Below are 26,041 nucleotides of genomic sequence, written 5' to 3' on the forward strand. Positions count from 1 at the left end.
ACAAATCAAATTATATCTCCCTGTTTTCTTTCAAAATCTCCCTGATTGCAAGATGCAATTGTTGGCAGCTCTAGTTTGAAAAAGCAGACCAGGGCCCAGTTTTATGGCTCTACTTACCATTAGCAAAGAGTCAGCGCTTACAGAGGCAGGGAGTTTTCGCTTGTGCTAGTGCGTACTCCACGTTATTTGGCATTCTTCCCTTACACAGCCAGCACAGAAATTGGACGCTCGAACAGTAGGCGGTGTATGGAGATTGTATGTAAGCGCAGAATTCGACGGTAAGCAGAACCATGGAATTGGGCCCGAAATATCTACAGTCATTGAGTTGTTAGAACTGTCTGTTTGTATGATTGCTTCATTTTCTGCCCAGTCAGTGAGGGTACATTGTTATTTTTGTTCACAATCACCGCAGCCAGAGATCCCCTTTTTCCTGCAGATCAAAACGCCAGTGTTGAACGAGTTCTTATCCGGCCTGAAGGTCGTCCAAGTCGCCGGCGGATCAAAGAGCCTCTTTGTCGGTAAGAACCCCAAATCACTCTATTTAACTTTTTTTTCAGGGTTTGCCTGGGAGAGCAAGCCCATCTTTAACACCATGCACAAAGCTTATCAGGCTGAGACGTGCATATTTATAATGCTCCAGATTGTACATTAGTGTGTATTTTTTTTCCTTTTAGTCTGTGTATCGTTATTTTTAACTAATTATCGTTCTAAGTTTCTATGTCTTTGCAATGCGGACAATAACACATTCTAAAACTAATTTTAATTCTAATTTGAAACAAAGATCAACACAAGCAGAAAACTTTCCAGAGACCTCGTTTCAATTCAGCATCCTTTGGCCAACTTCCAAAACTTAGATCCAGGAAGCACAACAGTTTTGAAAAAGTCCTGAAGAAAACCTTTTTATTACACCTGTATTTTATTCTTAATGTAATGTAATGACAATGAACACTTCAATCCCCCACTCATGGGCATTGAGGGCACTCACTCAATCTTTTTTTGCAGAAATTAAATTTTTCCTACTTATGTGTGATTTCCTTCTTTTGTTTTATTGGGGCCCGAAGAAAAATTAGAAGGACTTTGTGTTTGTTTTTGTGAAGACACTTAGTAAAATAAGATGTTATTGTGTTGTGTTTCTAGTGACGGCAGAAGGCCGAGTGTTCGGCTGCGGTGAAGGAACCAACGGACGTCTTGGCCTAGGTTCCTCGGCCAACATCTCCAATCCTAAATTACTACAGACACTGCAGCAGCATACAGTCAAGAAGATTGCTGTACATTCAGGTATAGGCAGCCATGTTTGTCTTAAATCCAATGTGTGTATAGCAATTATGAATACCAATCGCTGTTGAACGTAGAGGGGACAGACTAATTTCATGGGGTCATGTCAGTGCAAACCATAGAGTTATATATAAGAACTAGAGGGCGCACGAGTGATGCTTCGTGCACAAACGCCATGGGACCGCAAGATGACAAGCGCGATACATGTTTGAGTTTTTTTGTATTGAACGCTCAGGCGATGCTGTTTGTTCAACTTACAAAATGGCCGCACAAACACACGCTGTGAGATGCCAGTTTTGTCAACTTAGAAAATGGCCGCCTGCGCGCATGCCGGAGCGCGTATATAGGCCAGTGCGCCCTCTAGTTCTTATATATAACTCTATGGTGCAAACACTTCAAACCTCCTGGAATAGCATTTACCGTACACACAAGTTTGAAAGTGTCAAACTGTTGTATCTCGCTTAAAATAACCTATTAACCAAGTATACACATTATGAGAATGGCGTTATTGAACAAAACAACATTATAACATAGACGCAACAATTTTTTTCTTTCTGTAGGTGGACGACATGCCATGGCGCTGACCATCGATGGCAAAGTCTTCTCCTGGGGCGAAGGAGATGATGGGAAACTCGGACACTTCAGTCGGATGTAAGTCACTAAAATAATAACAATGGACATTAATAAATACCTTGGACAGTTTCCTGTCTCTGATTACAGATTGGTCAAAACACGATCAAGCGGGGATGTATTAACGGATGATAAAGGACCGGCTTTGGAAAATAGCGAATAAATGACCCCCACAAAACAAAAAAACACCGTCATGACATCACACTTTGCTTAGCAATAAAAATTGACACACAATCTAAGTTCAAAATTATCTTGTGAGCCCTGAACTTGACTATGGTGCGTTAGACGTGAAAGAACAAAGGTTTTAGTTTGGCTTGAGCAATCTAATATCTGGTCAATCTACATGTACTTAATATGTATCACAAACAAATTACATTTCTCTCAATTATCAACATTTTGTTTTGACAGGAATTGTGACAAGCCCCGTCTGATCGAAGCATTGAAGACCAAACGTATCCGAGACATTGCATGTGGGAGCTCTCATAGTGCAGCAGTGACATCCAGTGGGGAGCTGTACACCTGGGGACTAGGGGAGTATGGGAGGCTAGGCCATGGGGATAACACTACCCAGCTCAGACCAAAACTGGTGAGTTGTTTGGAACTGGGAAGACTTTCTCAAGATTTTAGGAAGTGCTGCATATCTATATGTCATCAAACTGTCTTTAAAAGTATGGAAAATAAACAGACACAGCCTTAATTTGTCAAATCCTTTGAAATTATTTTTAAAAAAAGCAATTCTAGTGACCTCTCGGGGAAAAAATGCTGAGCTCAGAACAATTTGTGTCTGCTATTTTATCTACTGCCACAAAGTAGATTTACGAAATTCAGGAGCCTATTTAGTTCCGAATAGGACTGTGTTGCTTACTAACTACTAATACCTGGGCGGAGGGGAGGAAATTGGCCGGGACTAGTACTTTTGCATAGTGGGGACTTCTCGATATTAACTTAACTGACCGGGAGTGATTTCTTAATTGTTCTTAACGCTTGAACAAGTCTGCTCATAGTCAGAGTAAGTAGCAAGATAAGTTCTCAAAGAACAAGTCTACACAGCTAAGTAGATATTCACACATTGTGTTACCGCAAGCTGAATATACATCCATACCTTACCATGCAATGCCTCAAAACACATAGTAATGTACAGCATTAACTAAAAGTTTGAATAGGACAATATATGCAAAAAATCATTGATGGCCTGACGTTTTGACCCTAGCAGAGTCTTTCTCGAAGGCTAAATGACAACACAACACAACAAACATGAACAGGTAACTAAGTGAAACATAAGCAGTGAAGTGGAAATACAGGAATGGGGTTAGAAAGCATACAAAAAAAAAAACAGGGGGTATACAATGAATAGGGGGACAAAGGGGGGGTTGAAGGGAAGGGACTGGCTTAACAATATGTCTCACATTCTTTAGTATCCTGACGATGACTAGAGCAAGCTAGTCAAGTTAACAGCTCACGCCGCGGTAGTGAAGTTAAGAGCAAGAAGTCACCTAAATCCCCTAAGCAAAAGTAGTAGTCCCGGCCAATTTCCTACCTTCCACCCAGGTAGTGGTCAATAAGCAGGACAGTTCTTTTCAGAACTGAGAAGTCTCCCAAATTCCGAAACTTTATAGAGAGTAGTAGAGTATACATGTATATAGTAAGACAAGTTCCCAAAATAACATAATCTACCCAGCAAATAGATAAACACATGGTGTTACAGCAAATCATAAATAATGATAATAAACCAAATAAACAAGTATACATTCAATCTTTTTGACTGCAGGTAAAAGCTCTGGCGGGTCAGCGAGTGATGATGGTAGCCTGCGGTAGCCGTGATGCCCAGACCCTGGCCCTGACCGACGAGGGGCTGGTATACTCTTGGGGCGATGGAGATTTCGGAAAGCTCGGCCGGGGAGGAAGCGAAGGTTGCAGCGTGCCTCACAACGTAGAGAGACTGAACGGGCAGAACATTATTCAGATTGAGTGTGGGGCGCAGTTCTCACTGGCGCTGACTAAGTCTGGTTCAGTCTGGACATGGTGAGGCAACTTTTTTTAAATGAGGACTGGGAAGGAAATACACACAATAAAGTTTGATCTTCAAGATGCATTTTATTTACTGTGAGATTAAAAGGTCTTAGAATTTAGTGGCCCTACTTGCAAATCGCAAAACTGGGTTTACTTTAATAACGCCATTTCACTATTTCACTGCCTTATTTTGGTAGGGAGCCCATCAAATGGTTGTAAAAAAATTAAAAAAAATTAAAAAAAGTTTCCTTCATAATTTTTGTCTTCACACGTTGTCCCTGAGTGGTAGCAATTATGAACACAATTATGACGCAAGTTTCGATCTATTAAGCTATAAACACATTTGACTACCAAGTGCCATCCATAGTGGCGTGTCATGGCCGAGCGGTTAAGAGCACCAGATTCAAGCTCTGGTGTTTGATCAGCAGAGGGTGGGTTTGAATCCACATAATATGTAAAATTGGGGAGGTAGTGCTTTCTGCTCTACCAGCCAGGCTTCGGACTGATGATACCCCAAGCCTATATCTGTATGGACTGTAAAAGGGGTAACCTTGTTTCAGCCCTAGGAGTAGGTGGCAACGGCCTCTGGAAAATAATAATTGTAGCCTACACCTTGAAGTGACCTTCAGGCCTTGTGTGTCTGGCTACTTGCATAAAAAAAATAAAAAATAAAAATTTGTTTACATCTTGACTTGCCTATTTTTATGACTCTCTGTTTAACATTGTGTAAATAATTGTCTTATTTTGCTGTACTTTTGTTTAAGGTTTTTTATATAATGTTTTTTTTTATGCCGCGCAATGGATACCAAGTTTTGTGTATTTTCAAACGATAGATAAATAAATTGAATGGAAATGAATTGTTGTTCTACATGAGCTTTGGGACGACATCATTTCAATCAAAACGAAATTAAAAAGTATAATCTCAAGATGGATTCTATGTTTTTTTCCACTTTTCCGTAGGGGGAAGGGTGATTATTACCGTCTCGGTCACGGCGCCGATTCCCACGTCCGTAAGCCGCAGATCGTAGAAGGTCTGAAGGGAAAGAAGATCATCCACGTTGCTGCAGGTGCCTTGCATTGCCTTGCTGTTACTGATACAGGACAGGTGTTTGCATGGGGAGATAACGATCATGGACAACAGGGAAATGGTGAGTGTTCTTGTTCTACTTCAATAATAATAATAATAATAATAATAATAATTTTTATTATTATTATTACTGGTTTATTGTAAAAACATCTGCTTGTCGCAGTCCAGAGACTGAATTAAAATACAGATTTACATTATTACATGAATATAAACATTTTAAAAAGCAGAGAGAAAATTTATACACAAGAAAAAATTGAAAAATTAAGAGCAAAGTCAAAAGAGACGTCATGAGAACTAAAATTAGATAAAACAAAAACAATAAATATTTAACAAGCACACTTAACTAACAAACCCAACAGCAGCCCGACAAACATACCCCCCCCCCCGCCAACAGACACCACAACAAACACCCCAACAAACAAACAAACGAACAAACAACCAATCAAACACCCCAACAAACGAACGAACGAACGAACGAGCGAGCGAGCGAGCGAGCGAGCGAGCGAACGAACGAACGAACGAACGAACGAACGAACGAACGAACGAACGAACGACCGACCGAACGAACGAACGAACGAACGAACGAACGAACGAACGAACGAACGAACGAACGAACAAACAAACAAACAAACAAACAAACAAACAAACAAACAAACAAACAAACAAACAAGCAAACAAACAAACAAACAAACAAACAAACAAACAAACAAACAAACAATTATAATAATAACAATAATAATAATAATAATCATAATGGAGTCTTATATAGCGCCGGTATCCGCCACGAAAAGGTGGTCATGGCGCTTGCTCATGATACAAAATAAACAGTTCAAAAGAAAGGAACAGAAAAAGTTTGTAGAGAGTCGCTGGTCATTGTTTAACTGCAAAGAGGTGAGTTTTGAGGGCAGTTTTGAAAGAAGATGTTGTATTTGCAGTCCTGATGTGGTAGGGAAGACTATTCCACACCTTCCCCGCTGTAACCAAGAAAGAACGTGCTCCCCATGTGTTCTTTGCCATATGTTCTACGACGAGATGTTGATCGGCTGATCTTAGGTTACTTCATTCCTTCTTTTTTTCCCCTGCACAATAATAATAATAATAATAACGGGTATTTGTATTGCGCCAAATCCACCAAGGTGCACGAGAGTGAATCCTCATATGAATCAATCAATTAATTTTATAAGGCGCACATACAAAAGTCCTTGCTCAAAGCGCCGTACAGTAGGCGTTTGAAAAAAGATGAGATTTAAGCAAAGTTTTGAAATTGGCTAATGAAGTAGATTGCAAAAGATGATTCCACATCCTTGGTGCTGCGATAGAAAAGGCATGATCCCACAATTGTGTTTGGTTTTTTTAATGTGAAAAATTGAAGTTTGAACAGAAACAAATTACAGAAAAGCCATATTGGATAAGTAAGTTTTCAAACTAATTTAAGAGTTTCAACACTAGATATATTACAAATTTGTATTGCTAAGTCATTCTAAGGAGTGGGTCCAGCATACCAGAACGACCTACCACCCCATGATTTCTGCTGCTAGGAACATCTATCAAGCAAGTTTTAGACAATCAAAGAAATCAAACAGGTGTATTTAGGCTGACCAAAGAAAAACATTATACGTAGGAGCGGAACTATGTATGCATTTAAAAAATAACCCACAGAAGTTTGCTATACAAGAATCAATGGGTAGCCAGTGAAGTGACTTCATCAGTACTGTCGTAATATGAGTGTGTGTCATGGCAAATGTGACATTGCTTGCAGCTGCATTTTGTAATTTTATGTAATGTGAAATAATTAGCACAAAAGGCATTTAGAAATTGCACTGCCAGAAAGACAGCACCGCAGAAAGAAAAGAACAACATGTGAAACCAAGAAAAAAAACAATTCACATTGGTGTTATGGCACTTTGAGGGGCTTGAATAAACTCATCATAAACACCTGTTATGTTTTTCTCAGGTACAGTCACCGTAGACAAGAAACCCACCCTCGTTACGGGTCTTGAAGGAGTTCGAATCACCAACGTGGCCTGTGGGTCGTCCCATAGCATAGCATGGTCTACCACTGACGCGGCTGTCCCATGTATGCATGAACCGGTGCTCTTCACCACACCAAGAGATTCACTCGGCGCTACCGAGCTAGGTAAGAAGTGCTTCTCGGGGATGAGAAATGACTGATCTTATCTGAATTCTGACATTTTGTTTGTCTGCAGGGGCGAAAAAAGGTCGTTTTTATTTTCCTCAGATGGAAAAATATATGCTCTTTGATACAATTCCCTAGTGCTGAGGAAACCCTCATTCCCTCTTCGGCCATGTCAGACGGCTCCCAGAGGAAACACCTGCCCATGTGGCCCTCAAAATTTGTAAAACACAAACAAAAACAATTTAAATTAAGTTTGGGCAGGCAACTCAAATTTTCATTCAGATTTCTTACATCATTTCTAGAAAATTTCACCCATTTCTAATTTGATGTAAACTATGACTATTATGCACTTAGGTGTGACAGGAGAGCCAGGTCATGATCCTGGCGATAAAGGAAACAACTCCCAGGGATCCAAACAGCGACCATCTTTGGCTAAAGTCATGTTGTCATTGGAGACCAACGCTTCCAGACAGATGGCCCTCGGTCAGATACTGACAGCTTTGCAGATCATCTACGCTAGGTGAGACATTTTGGGGGAAAAATTCCTTTCAGATAAAAAAATATATATAAGTTGTTTTTACCCTTACACCAATTTATTTACCCTTACAGAGTTCTGTGGGGGAAAAAAACACATGCAAATCACTCGGGTGGGATTGGAACCCATGACCTTTGTATGGCTAGATTAGATGTCTTACCACTAGACCACTGAGCTAGGCCCGATGGCTGAGGCAGTGGAATGGAATTGTTTCTAAACGAGTTATACGTCATCAAAAGTTTCATTGTTTCTTATCCCAAGTCAAATATTTTATGGGCAGAATTTGTGGAGAAACTACCAAAGATATACCCTCTCTTTAATCTCATGGAATTAATCTTTTGAATTTAAATGTGAAATTCATGGATCAAACAATTTCTTGAATTCATATTGCAGAAATGCTGTAGTAGGTTCCTTGATGTCAAGCTCCCATTTGAATCGATCTGAGTCATGTCAGACTTCAGCTGCAGTAACACCCAATGAGAGTCCAATGTCAACTGCTACTCACCCTCTTGATCTTGCTGATATTGCATTGACCACTGAGGTACATGAGGTAAGTATATTATATTTAATAGATGTTAAAATTGCACTAGGGATAAAGAATATTAATAAGGGAATCAATGTGTGGTGAAGAGGTTTTCAACTATTGGTTCAACCCGTGCTTGATAACTTTACAGAGACGTAGTCGAGGTAAATTATCAAGAACCAGGCCTCGGCGGGTTTAAACCACTAGTTGAAAACCGATTCAACACACTTTGATTCCCATTCATAAATACCTTTTCGGTCAAAAAACATCAACACTTTTTGGTCAAAATGTAAAATAAATGCAAAAATTATAATAGTTCAATGATTTCTTTCAACACATCACCCCTCCAGCTCTGAAATGGTAAGGCCCTCAGGTAAACAACTCCTTAAAAGGAGATTGCTGTGCGCTTAGCGCGTATTGCGTGATATGGCACAACTGTTTCAGCTGTTGCTCTCGACCAATAGGAATGAAGAAACTGTCTTATAAGCACAGGTGCTATAACATCTGTTCAAACACCCCACGTGATGCCCTCTCGACCAATCAGAATGGATAAACTGTCTTAGGTATTTATGAATGTTGGTTTTTACCCTTACATCGATGTGTGTTTGCACTGTATACTCAGTTCTAGCAGTGTCTAGTTGGTAAGACACTGCTCTAGAATTGCAAGGGCCATGGGTTCGAATCCCACCCGAGTAATATGCCTGTGATATTTTTTCACTGAACTCTGGAAAGTACTGGGTATACAGTGCTAACACACATTGGTGTAGCAGTGTAAGGGTTAAAACCAAGTGCAATAAGGATCCTGATGTCAAATCTTGTTTGGTTCCTTGATTAAAATCTAGAAACTTGGCCCAATTTCTTTAGCAGAATTTATATGTACAACTTTATTCATTCATTCAGTCGATGCGAAGCATTGGGTGATGGCCCTCTAAACACATTGGTTCTCCATTGCTGTACGCAGCTCTTCTCGTCGTAGGCCAGAGAATATTAATATTAATATAAGGTGTACAACTTACTGAAGCATATTGCTGCTGAGCAAAAAAGGGCAGGATACCAGTCATAGATTGTGCATATAACATTGTATTTTGGCTGATTACCTTAATCTGATAATTTGGGACTTGTATCTTCTTTATCTTCCACAGCCTGTCATGGATGCTGATGGTGATGCTCCAAGCTCATCGACACATACCTTCACGTCAACTAACGCTACCGTCGTACCTGAGACTATCACGAGTGCTGATCAGGTACAGTATAGCTTTCCGCCTCTTTGCGGTTTGTTTACTTGTTCAAAGAGTCTGTCTCTCTAAGTATACAATATTTAAAAAAAAAGCTGTGTTAGTCTAATAGATGAAGGTAGTGGTAGCACTTCCATACTTACAGACTAATTAATTACAATGTACATTAAAAACTGCATGAGCTTTCATAGCAACAACTACTTTAACAGATCTCTAAAACCGCGTTCCCACTGGATCCACAATTGCGAGTTCAGGATCCCGCAACAAGATTAGTAGCAAGCGTGTCGGGAATGGAAGTGGGATCAAAAGAACACCGTTTTGCTTGCAAATTGCGGGGTCTGATCGCCCTTTGCGTTCCCACTAGACTTTTGATCGCCCATTAATCCACAAGGGCGATCAGATCCCGCTTTAATCCTACTCCCGAGGAGGATCAAAATTGCACGGTCAGATCCTGATCGCCCTCGCGTTCCCACTGGAGCTTTTTTTTCATGGATCGCCCTTTGATCGCCCTTTCGGGGTCTTGTTCGCCCTTTTCTTGAATTGGGAGATCAATGCAGGTCCAGTGAGAACAGGGTCTTAGAATGTAAAAGAGCTTCAGACCTTGAATTACAAAGAGGTCATGGAGGTATGTGGCCCCTTCAAAAGATATTGACAAAATATAGAGACTGTCAACTGTAAGGGCTAGATGGCTCAGTTGTTAGAGCGCTGATACATTTCTGAAATGTCACAGGCGCGAATCCTACTGTAGTCAATTTTCTTTTTTTCAACCTAAAATTGAATTTTTGCCATGAGCAAAATGAAAATGGCATTGGTGTCTCATAGATGAAGTTCCAGCCCCGTTGCTACATCTAGCTCATTTGGTAGAGCGTCGGCATGTTAATCTAGAGGTCGCAGCTTCAAGTCTCACCCTAGTAAAGTTTGCTTTGTTCAGTCCAACAACATTTTAAAATTTACCCAGTCAGTTTCCCTTTTGGTTTATTCAATCGATCGTGCACCCTATCTCACATGATCCATATGAATTTTCACTCTCCAATTTTTTGCATATCTTGTGCTCCAGGTAGAAGGTGTTGTTAGCGATGAAATACTTTTCCCATCTCTTCTCTCCCACCTCATCTTTTTTTCCTCAGTGATTATTTCAAGTAGGTTTTATTATTTTATATGTTACTTACGAAAAACATTATTACTCCTCTAGGTAACGAGTCCTGATGATAAGGGACCTGTTAGCCCCCTACCCTCCTTGGATGACTTCACCAGCACCTTACAGCCGGACGATGCTCGCATCCTCGTCGATCTCCTCAAGCTAGCTGTCGCCAACAGAGCAGGGCATCATGGGAAACGTGCAATCTCGGATACACTCACAGCTATGGCCAAATTCTACCCTGAGGTAATTCAAATTTTTTGCTAAATTTTAACTTTGATTAGCTTAATTTTTTTATTTGACAATACATGTAAAAATCCTAAAGCACTAATGTTGACAGTGTAAGAGTGCTCTATAAATGCCCGTTATTATAAATAAAACCTTAAGTTTTAACTGAAGCTTTGCTAAGTAACTTTTAAACAGTGTATACAATTTGTAAAATTGTTATTAGGATACTCAAAATTTAAGACAAACTTTGTAGTGTCACCTGTTATAACGTGTGGCAGACCGCTCAATAAATGAAGTATTTACAGTAACGTTGGCATGCTCAGAATATTTTTTCGTTCCAATTTTCCTCAAAGAGAGTCGGTAATAACCCAAGATATGTCTTCTTAACCCATGTCTTCTTTCTCTAAGGTTGCCGACATGTTGCTGGAGTTGTGCGTAACAGAGTTGGAGGACGTTGCGTTGGACACAGAGTGTGGCCGGTCAGCCATGCAGCCCGTTATACAAGAGAGCGCTCACCCGTACGCTGACGATACTATCAACAGTGGACACGTCAAGATTCCAGGTAGGGCAACTGAATGTGAATGCGATACGAGTTTTGATGTCACAAACTCGTAACAAATAATTAGCATCAGTTGACTTGGGCTTGCGAAAACAGCCATGTGATGTCAAAATTTGTATCGCATTCGCCAAAAGTGTGCACCTGGCTTAACTCATAGAAAATATTTGCACATACAGTAAAAATTCTATATTGATAATTTCATGATAAGCAGAATACTTACACACGCCTATACTTAAAAACATTTTAGGAGTCAAATTATACGCAAAGGAATTGACTCTACAAAATGTTGGGAAAAGTATACAGGCATTTTATAGAGGTGCATTCCACATTATGCAACGGGCCAAAGAAAATTGAAACCAGGGTAACCTTTCGATTATAATGCACTTTGACATTTTCCCCTTGCCATAATTGGGATGCCTTTAGGTTTTTATCTTTATGCCCAAGAAATGAAGCTGCCATATCTGAAATGGTTGATGGTTGGCTAGCTGTTTGTTATGCCATAGATGGTGTCATCAGAAAGCCGTAACTTCTATAAGACCAGTTCATTATAAACATGTAATGGCATTGTGACCATTCTTTAACTGGGCTCAATTTCATAGAGTCACTTAACCAGAAAATATAGCTTAACAATTGTCTGCTAAGCAAAAATGAGCAGGACACCAATCATGGTAGTTTGGCTGGTTACCTTATTTTGGTAAGGGTCATCTTGTTGTGCAAAGCTACTTCTTGTGCTTAAGCAGCTCTATGAAATTGGGCCTGGTTTTGTCAAAGGTGTGGCCCAAGAACTAGAGCTGACGAGATCTGAACGTGCTAATGATTGGCTAGCTGTTTGTCATGTCATAGATGATGTCATCAATATTAAGCCATAATTTCTATAAAAAGTAGTTAATTAAAAACACATAATGTCATTACATCATTCTTGACCTGGTTTTGTATTACTCCTTCTGTTTGTAGGAGCGGAGGCCTTACGTGTTGAGTTTGATCGCCAGTGCTCTACAGAGAGGCGTCATGACCCACTGACCATCATGGATGGAGCTGTACGAACAATATCTGTCAGATCAGGTAAGTACTTAGGGGCAATGTATACCTGATTTTTTTATATATTTTTTTTACCATTTGATTGTTCTTATCGTATAGAAATGTAGATGTACCCAATAAAACTAGCATCCAAGAATAAATTTCTTCAAAAAAGGTGTTTGCGTTTTGAGATATTGCTGAAAATCCGGAGCAAACATGTCCATGCAGGCAGACAATCCCTTTAAAGGAATACACAATTCTAAGATCAAAATTTGGGGACATAAAAAGTGATATCTTTTTACATTACCACATAACTTCAAAGTGAAATGTTTCTCACAATGCGTTGTTACTATAGAAAGCTGCTGTAGACTTCTAACCAATGGTTTTTATTGCCATTAACTTTAAAAGTGACTACCAAATGTATACCTTCCCTTTAATATCTGTCAGATTAGGTTTGTACTTGGTATATGTCTGCTTAAATCAAATCTTTTTTTTTGCTTCCAGCTTATGTTTCCTGGATTTGCTTTTTGCAACTGCTGTTTAACGCCCTTTTCTAGGGTAAATAGCTGCAGCAGGTGAAGTTATCCCTGCCAGGGAAGAAAGCCATTAAGAAGCACTGATATCTTAATTACAATTCAAATATTTTATGTTATTTTTTGCCAGGGAGAGAATGGGCAGATTGGTCCGCTGAGCTCCGCATCGCCGGAGAGGAACTCAAGTGGAAGTTCACCAGCGACGGTTCGGTCAACGGATGGGGCTGGCGTTTCACCGTCTTCCCCATCATGCCAGCTGCTGCTCCTAAGGATCTGCTCTCTGACCGGGCAGTGCTGGCCAGACCCTCTATTGACCTGGTCACGTGTCTACTGGACTTCAGACTGGAATCGTCCACTGATAGGAAGATTATGCCCAGGCTGGCTGCAGCGCTGGCTGCTTGTGCTCAGCTTGGCTCGCTAGGTATGGACTTATTATTATTATTTATTTATTTGGCAATTTCACACAAAAATACAATATACATTTGATCTTGCTATTCTTTATTAATTGACCATTGTTAATTGCATTATGATGCAACTTGCTCTCTAATTCTACCCTTTCATGTTTCCCTGCATTGTTATCGAACAATGCATTTACCGCTTTTATGTTCCAGTAATCTATCCTTTCATACTAAACATCCTTTGTCCTCGCCACTTCACTCCTATTGGTTCATAGCCACCAATTGTTTCTGAAATAGAAACTTTGATTGGCTGTTATTTTCCCGCTTCTTTCTGGATCCTTCCCTTAATCCCTTTCCACTCTCTTTTTCTATAAATGGATATGTTAATGTTTGTACTTGTTTTATGCCTCTGAAGAAGGTTCGGTTTGGATCGAAAGCTAAGACCATCTACCCTATTCATTATATACATTATAGGACAAAACTCTTTAAAAATATCTTATCAAGAATAGCAGACAACTGGGAATACATCTAGATTAAAAAGGGGGCAGACATTCAAAAAGTGGGAACAGCAAAGTACTAACAAGACTGAGGAAAAAATGTCGAATAATCCAGCTTTGCGAGGACTGACAAAAGTGCTTACACTGTGGCCAAGGTTAATAGGCAAAATGAACAAGAGTAATGGCAGTGTACGGCACATGTTTGGATTTTCTTCAGCAAAACTTTCTGCCTAACAGGTTTATGAAATTGGGCCCAGAATGTGAGACGTTGGAAACCTGAAACATTGTGAAAAAAAAGATGATGTGAATGTCTGTATCTTGGTTCGTTGTAGCTGCCTCCCAGCGTATGTGGGCTTTGCAAAGACTCCGCAAGCTGATTTCAACTGAGTTTCATCATAGTCTGAATGTAGAGGCAATCTTGGGCCTGGAGGTCAGCGACGAGTCGGCTACCACATACAACGTAAGATCCTCCTCACTGTTTATTCCCTCACAATCTCCTTCATACAATTTGTCAAGACCAAATTTGTCAAGACGCAAAAATAGTTATAGTCATCTCATCTTCTTTCTCTTTGCTTTTATTGTTTTTAAATATTTTCTTTTTTCTGTACACTCACTCTTGTTTTAAAAGTGTTATACTTAAATTGCAATTTGGTCTTTCAGCTGCATATTCTTTAATGTTTTTAAATAATCCGTGAAGCATTAACCATATTCAGAAACTGCAATTTTGTTTTAATCCACACAAAATATATAGTTCAGTAAACATTTTATTTAAACTTTTTATGTTGGATGCTTGTAGAAAACTATTCGTAATTTATTGAACCAAAATAATAACTTATGGACAGCCAGTTCATTAAGTAAACTTTTGATCAGTCTCTCGTATATTTTGGTTTTATTTAAAATAAAATAATAACAAACAAATAATAATATAACAAAGTAATTAAACAGAATTAAAAAGAAGATGCAAGTCATCAAAGCCCCCACAATTTTAAAACAATTTTACAAATTTAGTAGGTGAATAATATTTATTAAAGAGGAACTAAATAAACAAGAATAAAAACCAAATTGTGGAGTCACCCGTTCAATATAAAACCCGATTGGTTAAAGACAGTTGACACTATTGGTAACTGTCAAAGACCAGTCTTCTCACCTGGTGTATCTCAACATATCTCAACATATGCATAAAATAACAAACCTGTGAAAATTTGAGCTCAATCGATCATCAAAGTTGCGAGATATTAATGAAAGGAAAAACACCCTTGTCACACAAAGTTGTGTGCTTTCAGATGCCTGATTTCGAGACCTCAAATTCTAAACTTGAGGTCTCGAAATCAAATTCGCCGAAAATTACTTCTTTCTCGAAAACTACGTCACTTCAGAGGGAGCTGTTTTGTCACAACGTTTTATACTATCAACCTCTCCCTATTACTCGTAATCAAGAAAGGTTTTATGATGATAATAATTATTTTGAGTAATTACCAATAGTGTCCCCTGCCTTTAAATTGTTGAAAATGTTCTCACAGTAAGCACTTCAAACTTTAGAAATACTCACATTGCATTATTTGTTCATTTCCCCAGGCTTTCAACGGCACAGCTCTAGCCGCTTTAGTCAAGGGCCTACCCGAAGCCCTCCAGCGTCAGTACGAATACGAAGACCCAATAGTCAGGGGTGGGAAACACCTCCTCCACAGCCCTTTCTTCAAGGTTCTCGTGGCCCTTGCGTGTGACCTGTCCCTTGATGCTCTGAGCTGCTGTGCAGAGTCGCACCGCTGGGCATGGTTCAGACGTTACTGCACAGCGGCCCGCGTTGCTAAGTCACTGGAGAGCCGTGTTCATTTGCCAGATGCATTTTGCGATGAGGTATAATTAATGCTGTTTAAAAATCATGAGTGCAAAATTTGGGGGAAATGGTTCTTTTCATCATGCTTGTTTGAGATTGCCCAAATGATTTATTGCCTAAAAAACATATCCTTACCCTAGACATACACACAAAACCAATGGTGCTGATGTTCCATGTATTGACATGAAGTCTTTCTAATTAAGATAGTGTTATTGCATGTGCCCCCCCCCCCCTTCAAAAGAAAGAAAAGAAATAAAAACTCACTCCCCTGCTGTGAAGTGAATATCGAGAAGTCCACTAGTAGTAGTCCTGGCCGATTTCCTAACCTTCCACCCAGGTAGTAGCAGGTAGCAGGATATCCCTGGCGGCCTTACACTTTCGTATTATACTACAATGACGTCCTGGATATTGGGGTCCATTTCTGGGGGGAAAATTTTCAAAGCTTCATAACTCAAATCTTACCTGCAAGAAGCCACTAATTTCAACGTATTCACATTCCATGGCAGCATATATTTTTCTGCGGTGGGTTTTGGTTGTCAAATCGTCTTCACAAATCCGTCTTTTTCGTGAAATACAGCAGCTCCCATCATTACAAAATTTCCGTTTCCAAAGAACTTAATCTACACAGCAAATATAAACATGGTTTTGCAGCAAACCAAATACACATACAAAATGTTATTAATCAATAACCATCAATATGTATTGAAAAATGTATTATGTGTTAATTGATTGATCAGGTGATGAAGAAGATACGAGAGATCAGTGCCGAGGGCGACTCAACAATCCAACGTGAACATGAGAACCATAAGGAGTTCAAACGAGAACACGACGAACAGATCCTGATGTGGATGAACAGGTAAGTGCAGGGATGAGATTGTTCAGACTTTTGCCTGAGTTCAGACTTTTTATGTCGGCCTGGTGAAGAAAATCAGACAAGATTTGTTTCCACAAATAAAGAAATCCTGCCCATTGGTCTACTTCACTAGTGCTTTGGATACTGTTTCCAAAAGCTCCTTGGAATCTATAACCCCAGGGGCTACCAAACAGTAGAAATGGCATCATTTCAACATACCTTTGAATTTGTATCCAAGTTTCAGACTTTTTCGTTTGTAATGACTCTCGATTAGCTTACACAAGTTGTTGAACTAGCCATCACGTTGTGATACTTGTGTCTGGCCTGGGTGTCAGCCACCACAGCCCCAGCTCACCAGCGGATCTCTGGTGACTACCGCGAGTACAAACCCCTGGTACACACGGGGACGCTAATCAAACATATCCTCTGGATATCAAATGGTATCAGCTAGTTAGTTGATCAACTAACTTTTATTTTCCACAACCTTCCAGGCGGCCGGACGATTGGACCCTCTCCTGGGGAGGTAGCGGAACCATCTACGGCTGGGGTCACAACCACAGAGGTCAACTGGGTGGCATCGAGGGGGCAAAGGTCAAAGTGCCGACCTCTATCGAGTCGCTGACTTCGTTGAGACCGGTGCAGATAGTCGGCGGTGAGCAGACGCTGTTTGCTGTAACTGCAGATGGGAAGGTATGGGAAACTTGACCACTAGGTGGCGCTATTGTCATTGTAGAATATATGATGAATCAGATTTTAAAATGATGAATTTTTGTTGAATTTAACATGTTTTGTGTCAAATCATTTCTGAATCATGGTTTTGGTGTGTGATGTTTTGGGATTGTACAAAATTATTTTTAGGATAAACGCATCATGCTTGACTTGAATATTTCTTTTTTAATTTCCAACCTTAGTAAAGATATACATGTACAGTACTGAGGCACTCATTTGCACAGTTGATTCTGATTGACAGAAACGCAAGCTCTTCAGCTGATTTCCTCTCTTCTTCTTTTTCAGTGGCATAGAAATCTGCTGAAAAACACTGTTCAAAGATTTGTATTGTATTGGACATGTTCCTCGTTCCCCAGAATTTTTTGGTGTACATGTTTGTATAGAAATGTTTCAAAACAACGATTCAAAGAGGTCTCCCAACCTTTTTTCTATGTATTCTGTCAGGTTTATGGCACTGGTTACGGAGCTGGTGGACGTCTCGGTATCGGAGGAACTGATTCAGTCTCCACCCCGACTCTCTTGGAGTCCATTCAACACGTTCACATCAAGCGCGTCGCTGTCAACTCAGGCGGAAAACACACCCTGGCGCTCTCCGTCGAGGGAGAAGTGTACTCGTGGGGTGAGGGAGAAGACGGGAAACTAGGCCATGGAAACCGAACGTAAGTTGAGCCGGTCAAGATGACAGGGTACAGTTTCATAAAGCTGCTTAAAGGCCGATTTTGTGCTTACTGTACAATTTCCATTTCATAGCGCTGCTAACACTAAGCACACGAAAAAGTATGCGTACTTTCTGGTGCTTCAGGTATGAAAATGAATGACGTAACAATGTGAATCCATGGTGAACGCGCAAGATGGCCGCATATTTTTCTTGTTAACCTGTGAAATATAAGCAAATTTTTTTCTGCTACAGTTGAAAAAAAAATTGCTTACCATTAAGCAGCACTAGGGCCCAATTTATTTTGCACAAAAACAGCCAAGAACAGATCGTCAGTTTAGTCGGTCAAGGTTGTCACTGTACCTTTTGCCGATGTTACTTTGTGCGTCAGACACACAAGTTATGTTGGGAGGCCACCATCTTGTTTGTTGCCAAAGAGTGGAATGTGGCCCAACTCAGAATAAAGGCCCAACTTCAGTATACATACCTAATGAGCCATTAGTACATTGTACAACATTTGAAGTTGGCTTGGGTATATTCAAACATACACAGAGTCTGTAGAACCTCTTGAATTGTAATTTTTCAGGAATGATGACAGCTGTCCAAACTTTTATCCCTGTTGTAACTATGAGACCCTTTGCACACGGTTTCACCTTCAAGTTATTCTAGTTTTGTTCTCTTTATTCATTCTTCGTTTAAAAAAATTATAATCTAAGTAACATTCACTGAAATTTCCTCGGCTTTATTTTATGTTCTTAACATTTTACAAATGCAAGTGTTTTACTCAAATTTTTAATCTGACAAATCAATTAAGGTAAATTCCTCTTTGTTTTTATTGAAGGCAATGTGATCGTCCCCGCGTTATTGAAAGCCTCCGCGGGAAGGAGGTTGTAAACATTGCTTGCGGTGGTGCTCACAGTGCCTGCATGACATCCAGCGGAGAGCTATTCACCTGGGGTAAAGGTCGCTATGGACGACTAGGCCATGGGGATAGCGAGGACCAGCTGAGACCTAAGCTGGTAGGTTTCAGACAAATTCTTTTTAAGTCCTATTTTATTTTTAATCATTTAACCTGAAGTCGTTCCCCCACAAGCACTCATTGATGCATTACAATAATTATGCGTTACTTACTGACTTTCAAATAAAACTATGTTATTTTGTTGAAAAGAGACAAATTCTTTATAAGTCCTATTTGATATTTAATCATTTAACCTGAAGTTGTTCCCCCACAAGCACTCATTGATGCATTACAATAATTAAAAATATCCCAGAAAAATGTTGTACTGTTGAAAAGAGCACATATAAAGAGTTCTACATATTTGGCAGCACAGGCTGAACTCTCCCCTGGGAGCTAAGATGATTTGATGAGTGAAATAAATGGCTCAGTGACCAGGGCCCAATATCATAGAGCTGCTAAGCACGAAAATTTGCTTAGCATGAAATTTCTTCCTTGAAAAAAAAAACGGATTACCAACCAAATTTCCATTTCTTGCATATCGCTTGTTACTTGTGTGCAGCTGTTGTTGACTTATCCTGAAAATCATGTGGAATTTTGTTTGGTAATCCTGTTTTTATCAAGGCAACAATTTAATGCTAAGCAAATTCTTTTGCTTAGCAGCTCTATGAAATTGGGCCCAGGAGTTACAGTTTGGAGCACCATGAGCGTTACTGAGTGACAGATTTGGAGCTAAATTTATAAAAGAATCCATTGTTATTATCATTATATATTTTTTTCCTTCGTAGTTGGAAGCCCTCAAGAGCTACCGCGTCATTGATGTTGCCTGCGGCAGCGGAGACGCCCAGACTCTTTGCATCACAGATGATGATAACGTCTGGTCGTGGGGAGATGGTGACTACGGGAAGCTCGGCCGTGGGGGAAGTGATGGCTGCAAGGTACCCCAGAAGATTGATATCTTGAGTGGGGCTGGTGTCTGTACGGTGGAGTGCGGGTCACAGTTCTCGATTGCACTTACAAAGTCTGGCGCTGTGTATACATGGTAAGTTTTTGTTTTGAAATTCATAGAATTAAAAATGAACACTTGAGATTTTACAATCTGTTTTCTTTTTTATCAGCCATTAGTACCTAAAACGCTAAGTTTGAAGTGTTCAATTTTTATTTTGTCTTGTTGTTTTCCTTAATGTTTTTGCAGACAATATTGGTATATTTTTTTAAGACCAGTATCCACACTTGATGTGACCCAACACATACTTGTGAATTTTAAAGCTCAATTGGTCGTGGAATTCTCAAGGAAATAGTGAAACCTATGTTGTCAATATTTTCAAACATCAGGTTTTTGACTCGTAGCTATACAAACAAAATTACTCAAAGCTATATATTTTTCACATTTCTCAAAAACTGTTGCATTCAAGCAAAGTTTTTCAAAGTAAGTTTTCCCCAATGACCATCTTTAAAGACACTGGACACTATTGGTAATTGTCAAAGACCAGTCTTCTCACTTGGTGTATCTCAACAGATGCACAAAATAACAAAACTAAATTGGTCGTCAAAATTGCAAGATAATAAACATCCTTGTCACACGAGGTTGTGTGCTTTCAGATACTATCAACAGCTCTCCATTGCTTGTTACCAAGTAAGTTTTTATGCTAACAAATATCTTAAGTATATACCAGTATTGTTCCAGTGCCTTTAAATTATGTAACTTATGTGGAAATTTTGTGGAAAAAAAATATTTTTCATTTTTACCAATGTTGGGCAAACCGTCAGAATTATTAGTAATCAGATTTCATGACTGATTTTCTCAATCTTTTTAAGGGGTAAGGGAGATTACCACCGCTTGGGACACGGTACTGATGATCATGTACGGCGCCCTCGCAAGGTGGCTGCACTCCAGGGCAAGAAGGTCATCTGTGTAGCAACAGGGTCGTTGCACTGTGTGGCGTGTACAGACCAAGGTCAGTAGATTCCAACAAGTTCTCGACGACAGCAAATAACTGCATCTTTGAGATGACAAGGTCATTTTCAGTCTATGGGAAACTTCTAAATGGGCACCAAGGACAGGACCAGGGGCAACAGAGGCCATGGTCTCTGTGGCGTCCAATATCTCCAGGCCTGTAACTGGTGACATAATTGCGTTTAATAACTTGAGATTGTTGTCCTTTTTTAACTTACCTGCTTTGGTTTGTTTCTATTTTTCTGTCTTTTGTACTAATATTTTGTACGTTGTACTAGAAATCTGAAAAAAACATTCCCTTTCACACATTTGTTTGATGATAATAGTTTTCTAAAATTAATTTTCTCGAATGAGCTTAAAAATAAACATCATCAATTTTGAGTGACATCACTCAAAACATTGGTAAGAACACTTTACAGGGACTCATCATGCAATATACCCACAACACCCACAGTAATTGCCTTGGTGCCCTGTGGTTTTGCTTTGGTGCCCTCTGCAAAGTTCCAAAACAAATTTACATTTGTCTCATAGAAGTGCCCCTTACCAGAGGGAAATTGTTGTGCCCCTTCAAGAACGAAGTTCAATGCCTGGAAATTTAAGAAATCTTTATATGTCAGTAAAACATGTATAGTTTGATTTGATTTTATTTGATTTGATTTTACCAGGTGAGGTCCACACATGGGGAGACAACGACGAGGGTCAGCTAGGAGACGGAACAACCAACGCCATTCAGCGGCCAAGGATGGTCACTGCACTGCAAGGTACTCAGACAACACTGGCTCCCTTTGAAGAAAAATGTCCTCTCAAATGTTGAAGAAACATCCATTAATACCTCAGTTAGTTTAGGCTGTCCTATTTGTTGAAGGGGAAGTAATGAGCACTTTGAGACGCCCGCGGCAGTGATAAAGCGCCATATAATGATTATTTTTATTATGAAATGTGTACCCATTTTCTGAGCTACATATGCAAGTAAAACAAATAGCTGTAAAGAATGCAGCAGCGCTTAGATAACATAACCAGGGCCCAATTTCATGGCTCTGCTTTCCGCCGATTTCTGCACTTTTGATCACTTTTCTCCGCTTACTGTGCAAGTGCCGAATTTCTGCCTAGCTGTGTAAGCGCAGAATGACTAATAATGTGGTGTACGCTTTTTTAAGTCGTAAGATTAATCCTAAGTTGGGAAGAGTTTGGTGAAATCCACCCCTGATCTTATAACATGCTCATGTTTCCTTTTTCACCCCCAGACAAAAAGATCACTAACGTAGCGTGCGGCTCAGCGCACACCATTGCATGGTCCACCAGCAAGCCGGTCAACGCCGGCAAGCTCCCTAGGGCCATCCCCATGGAGTACAACCTCCTCAGAGAGGTGTCCATCCCAGTCATCCGGAATCGCCTGGTGCTTCTTCATCACTTCTCAGAGCTTTTCTGTCCATCCATTCCGATGTTCGATCTCCACTCGGACGATGAGGATGGCAAGGCGGGGGCAGGGAACTTGGTCGGGATCGACGCCCTGAGAGGTTTGCTGGTGTCGTCGGGGAAGGTGAGATTCCATCAAAATCCATCAACCATCTATGTTTATTGCAGGCTTGTGATTTGTCAGGATTTTTCATTAATTTCCCCTTTGCAGTAAGATTTTGTTGAAAGAGGCGAACAAATATAGATGGAACAGTCAGCTCTCATTATCAAGCTTACAGATACAATTTGTGCTAATAGAAAGAGTCTGTAAACCGCTGAAATATAGCATAACTATTTATTCAGGGAGCTTCATCACCATACCAAGAAGCTATAGTTATCAAATTTTCAGGAGTTGGAATTTTGGGGGCTTGAACAAATACAAATTTATAGTGGGATTTATACTGTTTAACTTATACTGTTTAATTTTGTCTTCACCCTAGCACTGCCTGGGTGAATAAATTGGGCCAAATTTTTCAAATTGGTTAGACTGTAGCAGGGCCAATTGAATGAGCCATATGTATAGTGCATTTGTATTGGCTTCAACACACCACATGACTGTAATACATGTACCTCAATGAATGGGATTATTTTTTCTTGAATTTGTATTGAAAAAAAAAGAAAAAGAAAAAAAAGAAGTAAATTACTGCTTAAAATGCATGAGATTTAACTTCATGCAAGGCACTGCTTGGGGTAAAAAAAAACAATTCTTATAATATTTGGATATTTATTTTATTAATATTTATTTAATCACATTTTTTTTTTCAGGAAGCTGCCTTCCGTAAAGTTGTCCAGGCCACCATGGTCCGTGACCGACAGCACGGCCCGGTCATCGAGCTCAACCGTATCCAAGTGAAGAGATCCCGCAGTAAAGGTGGCCTTGCTGGCCCCGATGGGACCAAGTCTGTCTTTGGGCAGGCGTGCGCCAAGCTTGGTCAGTTTGCATCCGAGAGCTTGCTGCTGCCTCATCGAGTCTGGAAGGTCAAGTTTATTGGTGAGTTTTGCCTCTAAAATGTTTTTTCAGAAATAACTGCATTTTTACATGAATACGTAAGTATTTAAACAATGTGAACGCTAGGCATATTACATAAAATTATCAAACATATTTCAGAATTACGAGTAGGCTTTTACTTTACGTTTAAGTGTGGATGAGCTGTTCACTTTGAAGCTTGTTCCAATTGGCTGCACCAGAGTATCGAACAGTGTGTTTAAAAAATGGTGTGAATATGAATATTTGTTGAAGATGTTATGGTCGTGAATGTTGTTATTAAGTTCAGAGAGCGATTGGAAGTCAGTTCTTTGATGAAGAATTTGTATATGAAGATGTTCTAATGATATTTGTTGGTGTTAGAGGTTAAACAGGTTGAGCTCTTTGAATAGAGGGTTCCGATACGTATGAGCAGTCTAGTGAGCTTTTGAAACGAGGCGATTGACTAGACGCAAGTCATTGTACCAGACCAGGCATTATTCAAATCTAACTCTCAAATGGCTTATCAGTTATTTTGTCCGCTTGCCTTTAATAGGCAAAATGTTCCAGGATTTTTATTGTTTGTTTTGAGATGTGTTTTTGTTTTTGTTTTTTTCTTGGGGGGGAGGGCCTGGCTGTATTAAGGGAGGAGAGTGTTGTCTTTTTCTTCAAGCTCTCCAAAGCTTTCAATGAGTTCAAATTAAAAAAAAAATTGGATTGTTCCAAAATTAAACACCCCTCGATTGTTCCATTTGTGTCTGACAGGGGAGAGTGTAGATGACTGTGGAGGGGGCTACAGTGAATCTATAGCAGAGATGTGCGATGAGCTACAGAATGGTTCCACCCCTCTGTTGGTTCTCACCCCTAATGGGCGAGATGAAGCAGGCGCCAATCGCGACTGTTTCCTGCTGAACCCAGCGGCGAAGTCTGCGACGCACCAGAACATGTTTAGATTCTTGGGTAAGTGTTAACCAATTATTTTCTTCCAGCTGGCGTAAAAACCAGTGGAGAACAGTGGATTTACCTGGTGCGTCTACTGCAACCTAGCGTCAACTTAAGTCTCCCATTAGAATGGATAAACTATCCCCGGTATTTATGAATGTATAATACGTATAACTATTCTATTTGTTCTCCTTTGATGCTATTCTAGGTATATTGATAGGTATTGCTATCCGTACCGGTAGTCCACTCAGTCTGTCTCTAGCCGAACCTGCCTGGAAGCAGCTAGCTGGGATACCTCTGACTGTCATACAAAATCTCTTTCTGATTCATCATGGACTAATCGTTCTATTTGTTCTCCTTTGATGCTATTCTAGGTATATTGATAGGTATCGCTATCCGTACCGGTAGTCCACTCAGTCTGTCTCTGGCCGAACCTGTCTGGAAGCAGCTAGCTGGAATGCCGCTGACTGTCACCGATCTCACCGAGGTAGACAAAGACTACATGCCAGGTAGGTTATTATTGTCATACTGTTGCCTATCTGGACACCTACATGTACAGTATGTTGTGCTGAAGCGCTCATTATTTGTTTGTCAACAAGATAAACAGAGCTTTGTATCCCTGCGATGCCCCGCCCATATCGGGTTTACACAAATGCCATGGTGTTACTGCAGACAGTGGACTGTCTGGAAACGTGAATAACTCAATGTGTTAAAGACACTGGACTCTATTGGTAATTGTCAAAGACTAGCCTTCTCACTTGGTGTATCTCAATATATGCATACAATAACAAACCTGTGATAATTTGAGCTCAATCGGTCGTCAAAGTTGCGATATAATAATGGAAGGAAAAAACTCCCTTGTCACAAGTTGTGTGCTTTCAGATGCTTGATTTTCAAATTCTGAGGTCTCGAAATCAAATTTGTGGAAAATTGCTTCTTGCTCGAAAACTACATTACTTCAGAGGGAGCCGGTTCTCACAATGTTTTATACTATCAGCCTCTCCCCATTACTCGTTTTAGAAAGGTTTTATGATAATAGTTATTTTTAGTAATTACCAATAGTGTCCACTGCCTCTAAACTGCATTTCGAGTCCATGAGTGATACTGCCTAAAGGGTCATAGGCCCATGTCAATCTGGCCTATCTGAGGATAGAACTTGTACGTGCATTACACAACACAGGGTAGCTACGGCTTTGTGTCCCATCCGAAGGACGCAGCAATAATCGTTAAGTGTCTTGCTAAAGGGCGCAAATGTCCAGACCGGGACTTGAACCCACACTCTGCTGATCAGAAACACCAGAGCTTGGTAAAACTTCCTAATTGTTTCGTTGATTTATTCAGGATTGATTTGCATCCGTGACATGGAGCCTGAGGCCTTCTTATCCATGGACATGCCATTCAGTACACCAAGCGCAACAGGTCTAGACAGCCCACTCAGCACCAAACACTCGCATATTACACTGGAAAATCGAAATGAGTACGTCAGGGCTGCCCTCAACTACAGGTGAGCTCCTCCCCACCCCAAAATAAAAATAATAATAATAATCCTCTGGGACTTTTAACATTCAGACTGATCATGTTATAGAACATAGGCGTCCGGATGTCGTAGTCTTAGATAAGGCAAAGAAGATGTGTCATCTTATTGACGTAGCTGTGCAGGGAGATTTAAGGGTAACTTCGAAGGAGATGGACAAGATCCAAAAGTACCAAGACCTGGCCAAGGAACTTCGTAAGATTTGGCACGTGAAAGTGAAAGTAGTTTTTAATAAAATAAAAAACAATCATCAACATTTTTTGATTAATTTCTGACAATGACCATGTCTGACTGGGTAAATTTTGAAATGATTTTTGGGGTTGAACAAAGAATTGACAATAATCCGGATAATCTGATT

The 26,041-nt window shown here is 40.0% G+C and overlaps 1 protein-coding gene across 1 annotated transcript in view; it reads left to right on the forward strand.

The window, feature by feature from the left end:
- The window catches only part of LOC117293972 (E3 ubiquitin-protein ligase HERC2-like), a 74,687-nt gene that overhangs the window by 45,425 nt on the left and 3,221 nt on the right, over nucleotides 1-26,041 (forward strand). Inside the window, exons 47-74 of the mRNA XM_033776484.1 lie at nucleotides 437-518; nucleotides 1,138-1,278; nucleotides 1,836-1,926; nucleotides 2,314-2,491; nucleotides 3,674-3,927; nucleotides 4,876-5,063; nucleotides 6,957-7,139; nucleotides 7,494-7,659; nucleotides 8,068-8,224; nucleotides 9,340-9,441; nucleotides 10,625-10,816; nucleotides 11,207-11,360; nucleotides 12,312-12,419; nucleotides 13,038-13,328; nucleotides 14,135-14,262; nucleotides 15,378-15,659; nucleotides 16,377-16,495; nucleotides 16,984-17,182; nucleotides 17,666-17,880; nucleotides 18,718-18,895; nucleotides 19,620-19,873; nucleotides 20,650-20,789; nucleotides 21,454-21,549; nucleotides 22,033-22,328; nucleotides 23,009-23,234; nucleotides 23,973-24,167; nucleotides 24,524-24,658; nucleotides 25,491-25,653. Of these exons, the coding sequence (XP_033632375.1) occupies nucleotides 437-518; nucleotides 1,138-1,278; nucleotides 1,836-1,926; nucleotides 2,314-2,491; nucleotides 3,674-3,927; nucleotides 4,876-5,063; nucleotides 6,957-7,139; nucleotides 7,494-7,659; nucleotides 8,068-8,224; nucleotides 9,340-9,441; nucleotides 10,625-10,816; nucleotides 11,207-11,360; nucleotides 12,312-12,419; nucleotides 13,038-13,328; nucleotides 14,135-14,262; nucleotides 15,378-15,659; nucleotides 16,377-16,495; nucleotides 16,984-17,182; nucleotides 17,666-17,880; nucleotides 18,718-18,895; nucleotides 19,620-19,873; nucleotides 20,650-20,789; nucleotides 21,454-21,549; nucleotides 22,033-22,328; nucleotides 23,009-23,234; nucleotides 23,973-24,167; nucleotides 24,524-24,658; nucleotides 25,491-25,653 (4,913 nt within the window). The remainder of the gene's footprint in view (nucleotides 1-436; nucleotides 519-1,137; nucleotides 1,279-1,835; nucleotides 1,927-2,313; nucleotides 2,492-3,673; nucleotides 3,928-4,875; nucleotides 5,064-6,956; nucleotides 7,140-7,493; nucleotides 7,660-8,067; nucleotides 8,225-9,339; nucleotides 9,442-10,624; nucleotides 10,817-11,206; nucleotides 11,361-12,311; nucleotides 12,420-13,037; nucleotides 13,329-14,134; nucleotides 14,263-15,377; nucleotides 15,660-16,376; nucleotides 16,496-16,983; nucleotides 17,183-17,665; nucleotides 17,881-18,717; nucleotides 18,896-19,619; nucleotides 19,874-20,649; nucleotides 20,790-21,453; nucleotides 21,550-22,032; nucleotides 22,329-23,008; nucleotides 23,235-23,972; nucleotides 24,168-24,523; nucleotides 24,659-25,490; nucleotides 25,654-26,041) is intronic.

Source organism: Asterias rubens, chromosome 8 (genome assembly GCF_902459465.1).
Source record: "Asterias rubens chromosome 8, eAstRub1.3, whole genome shotgun sequence".
Classification (NCBI taxonomy): Eukaryota; Metazoa; Echinodermata; class Asteroidea; order Forcipulatida; family Asteriidae; genus Asterias; species Asterias rubens.